Below are 3601 nucleotides of genomic sequence, written 5' to 3'. Positions count from 1 at the left end.
CTTTTATATTCTTCTCTCTCTTTTATATTATATTATTTTCTTTTACTTAAATTTTATTTTTAATTTCATAAAAAATCTTTTTTTTTCTTTTTTACATGTCCATCCCATGTAATTCATAGTCCTTTGTTATATAATCATTTAATATAAAATTATTTTATACCATAAAATTTTAAATAATATAAATTTTAAGCAAATATTATACGTTATACATATTAATGGATAATTCAAATAAAAGTGAAATCATTGATAAAATATAATTAAATAAATACTATTACATTAAGGTATAATTTATTTTAATTTCTACATAAATATTCAACTTTCATGATTAGTACGTTGCTCCCATAAATGCTCTACTAATGCATTACGAAGTGCAAAATGAGCATCTTTGTTCTTAATTTTTTTGTGTCGAGCTAAAAATTGTTCAAATCGATAATTTTCATCTACTACCATTTCTACTGTTGGAGTTGGACCTTCCCAAGCATCTTGAATTGGTGCATTAAGATCACGCTCATCCTCGATTATCATGTTGTGCAGTATAATACATGATGTTAATATATCATGTAGCACTTCTTTTCTCCAAAAACGCGACGGCCCTGCAATAATTGCAAAACGAGATTGCAAAACTCCGAATGCACTTTTCATTTTTCATTTTTGTGATGGTTATATTTTTCAATACAATTATAACTTATAATAAAATTAACTTACAATTTTATATAAAATAATATATACGAAAATTAATTTATAAAACTTACACTCCAAAATTAAGATGTAAAATTAATATTATAAGATGCAAAACTCCGAATGCACTTTGCACTTTTCATTTTTGTGATGGTTATATTTTTTAATACAATTATAACTTATAATAATATTAACTTGCAATTTTATATAAAATAATATATACGAAAATTAATTTATAAAACTTACACTCCGAAATTCAGATGTAAAATTAATATTATAAGATATTACATAAAAAATAATTAGGTATATTAGGAATCTAAAATTATAAATTAAAATTTATAATATGTTAATTAAAAGTGTTATATAATAAAACAATAATAATAAAATATTAATGAATAGTAATGGTGTAGATGAATAGGTGTATTAGGAATCTAAATGTAAAAATTAAAATTTATAATATGTTAAATTAAAAGTGTTATATAATAAAAAAATAATAATAAATTATTAAAGAATAGTAATGGTGCAAAAAATAGTGCAAGGTTGGAGCTCCAAAACACCATTTTTTGCATCAAAATAGAATTTGGTGCAAAAAATGGTGCAAGGTTGGAGATGGCCTGATACCTTGTTCCAATTTTATTGGATGTTACCCAAGGAATAATTTGATAGCTATTTCATATGATGCAGGCCCGTCGATCACAAGATTATACTTATATTGGAGGGATAAAGCACCATTAGTCCCCTAAACTTTGACCGCAGTTACTACGACATACCTTATCTTTTCGAGGGTCTTATTACCCTCCTGAACTTTTTTAAAATGGAATACTTACCATCCTGAAACTGGAGAGAGTGACATACACTCTCTTTGCCACATATATATTTATTTATTTTCTATTTTTTTTATTTCTTTTCGCTTACGTGGCAATTTTAAAAAAAATTGAAAAATTGAATTTTCTTTAAAAAAAATCTGAAAACTTGATTTTTAAATTTTGTCTTTAAAATAAAAAAAATCTAAAAACATGGATTTTTTTTCAAAATTTAGAAAAAATGGATTTTTTTTTAAATATGAAAAACTGGATTTTTGTTAAAATGTCTTAAAAAATCTAGATTTTCATGATTTCATTTTTTTAGGACACTTTTATTTTTCAAATAAAAGCTGGATTTAAAAAAAAATGGAAAAAGTGTTTTTTCTTGTCAAAATGTGAAAAACTGAATTTTTATAAAAATTTGGAAAAACTATTTTTTTTTTTTAAATGTGGAAAACCGCCTTTTTTAAACTAAATCTGGAAAACTAGATTTTTCTTCATATATAGAAAAAGTAATCAATTTAGAAAAAAAACTTTAAGCTTTAATGGTAATTAATTAGGTGTAATTAAATGTGAAGTACCTAATTAAAAAATGACACGTGTCAGATTTTTATGCTTCTCACTCTCCCAAAGAGAGTGAAATACATTCTCCTAGTCATGTCCGCACTTAGGTGGTAATTATTCCATTTTTTAAAAGTTCAGAGGCATAATAGGACCCCTAAAAAGGTAAAGTGTGTCGTAGAAACTTTGGCCAAAGTTTATGGGGGTAATAGTAGGGGTGGGCATTCGGGCCATCGGATTGGATATAAAATTTTCGGTTTGGATATTCGGTTTTCGGATTGATGAAATTATAATCCAAATCCAATCCAAATAAGTTCGGATTGGATTGGATATTTTAAGTTCGGTTTCGGATTATTCGGTTTGGATATTTCAGATTTTCGGATTTGACTCTTGAGACTTAAGGCAAACTTATTAGGAATGAAATTCATGTGTTAGTTCCACAGAGGTAAATCTAAACCTTAATTGCTCAGTAAAAAAAGCCTTCCAGTTCAAATTGGGATTAACAAATCCAAGTCATGTCCAACATAATAAATCCATACTAAATAAAAGCATTATGGAAAAGTGGAAATGAACAAAATAATATCTAAGTAGTCATCTGGAAAAATAATAAAGAACATTGCCTTGGGTGACACTGACGTGAGACTTTTGAGACTTGAGAAGTAAGAAAACCCTATATTATATTTGATTTAGTAGAGAGTTGTATATTGAATTTAATATTTTAATGGGTACGGCCTTAGGTACTAATCTATTAGACCTTTAGAAACTAGACTTATTAGTACATATGATATAGATAGGTCTAGATAAAAAGTATAAAAATTTTGAATTTTCGGATATCCAAAAATCCATAGTACTAAATCCATATCCAATTCGAAATCCATAAATTTTAAAAATAAAATCCAAAGTCCAATCCATAATCTAAATATCCAAATTAAATATTTAAAAAGTTCGGATTCTGGTTTGAATTTTGGGTTGGCCCAAACTGTGCCCACCTCTAGGTAATAGTGCCTTATCCCTATATTAGACAGTGCGCTCGCAGTAGAAAACAAATGTAGTTTTGTTTTATTTCGGGAGAATTAGATTTTTATTTTTTAAAGTTAAATTTATCCTCCGAGGCTTTCAATCTCTTGTGGTAATTAATGAGTCTGATTTTTGGAAAATAGCAGCTAGATGATCTGGGCACTTACCATCTTATAAAAAGGGAATTCTGTTGTTAACATATTTCTCTAGATGCTCTTAAAAACGCATGCAAGCCTAGTTGAACATTTTAAAGTATAGATTAAGCACAAAGACAAACTTGAGAAAATGAGACATGTTACATCTCTGCAATTCTCCTCCAAAAACGACAAACACAAGCACAGTGTTAATAGCTGTTTATATACTATGTTAAGAACTTAATATATCCTTAGGTTATAATTAGATCTCCACATGTCACCCTCAGGCTCCATTACTCAATAGCCCGCTCAAGAAACGGACTCTTTACTCCTTTCATGCTGAAACTGGTAAAACTCAATTTTTTTTCCTGTCTCCTCAAACTTTAAGAGTTCCCAATATCTTGTTTT

The 3601-nt window shown here is 27.5% G+C and overlaps 1 protein-coding gene across 1 annotated transcript; it reads right to left on the bottom strand.

Annotated features, from left to right (window-relative positions):
- Nucleotides 1–311: 311 nt before the first annotated feature.
- Nucleotides 312–642, bottom strand: LOC132631128 (uncharacterized). Its single transcript, XM_060346731.1, has one exon. It carries the CDS (start codon nt 640–642, stop codon nt 313–315), a length of 330 nt encoding a protein of 109 aa, XP_060202714.1. The 3' UTR covers nt 312.
- Nucleotides 643–3601: the final 2959 nt, after the last annotated feature.

Source organism: Lycium barbarum, chromosome 3 (genome assembly GCF_019175385.1).
Source record: "Lycium barbarum isolate Lr01 chromosome 3, ASM1917538v2, whole genome shotgun sequence".
Taxonomy (NCBI): domain Eukaryota; kingdom Viridiplantae; phylum Streptophyta; class Magnoliopsida; order Solanales; family Solanaceae; genus Lycium; species Lycium barbarum.
Note: the sequence above shows the minus strand (reverse complement) of the source record. Positions and strands in the feature narration are given on the sequence as shown.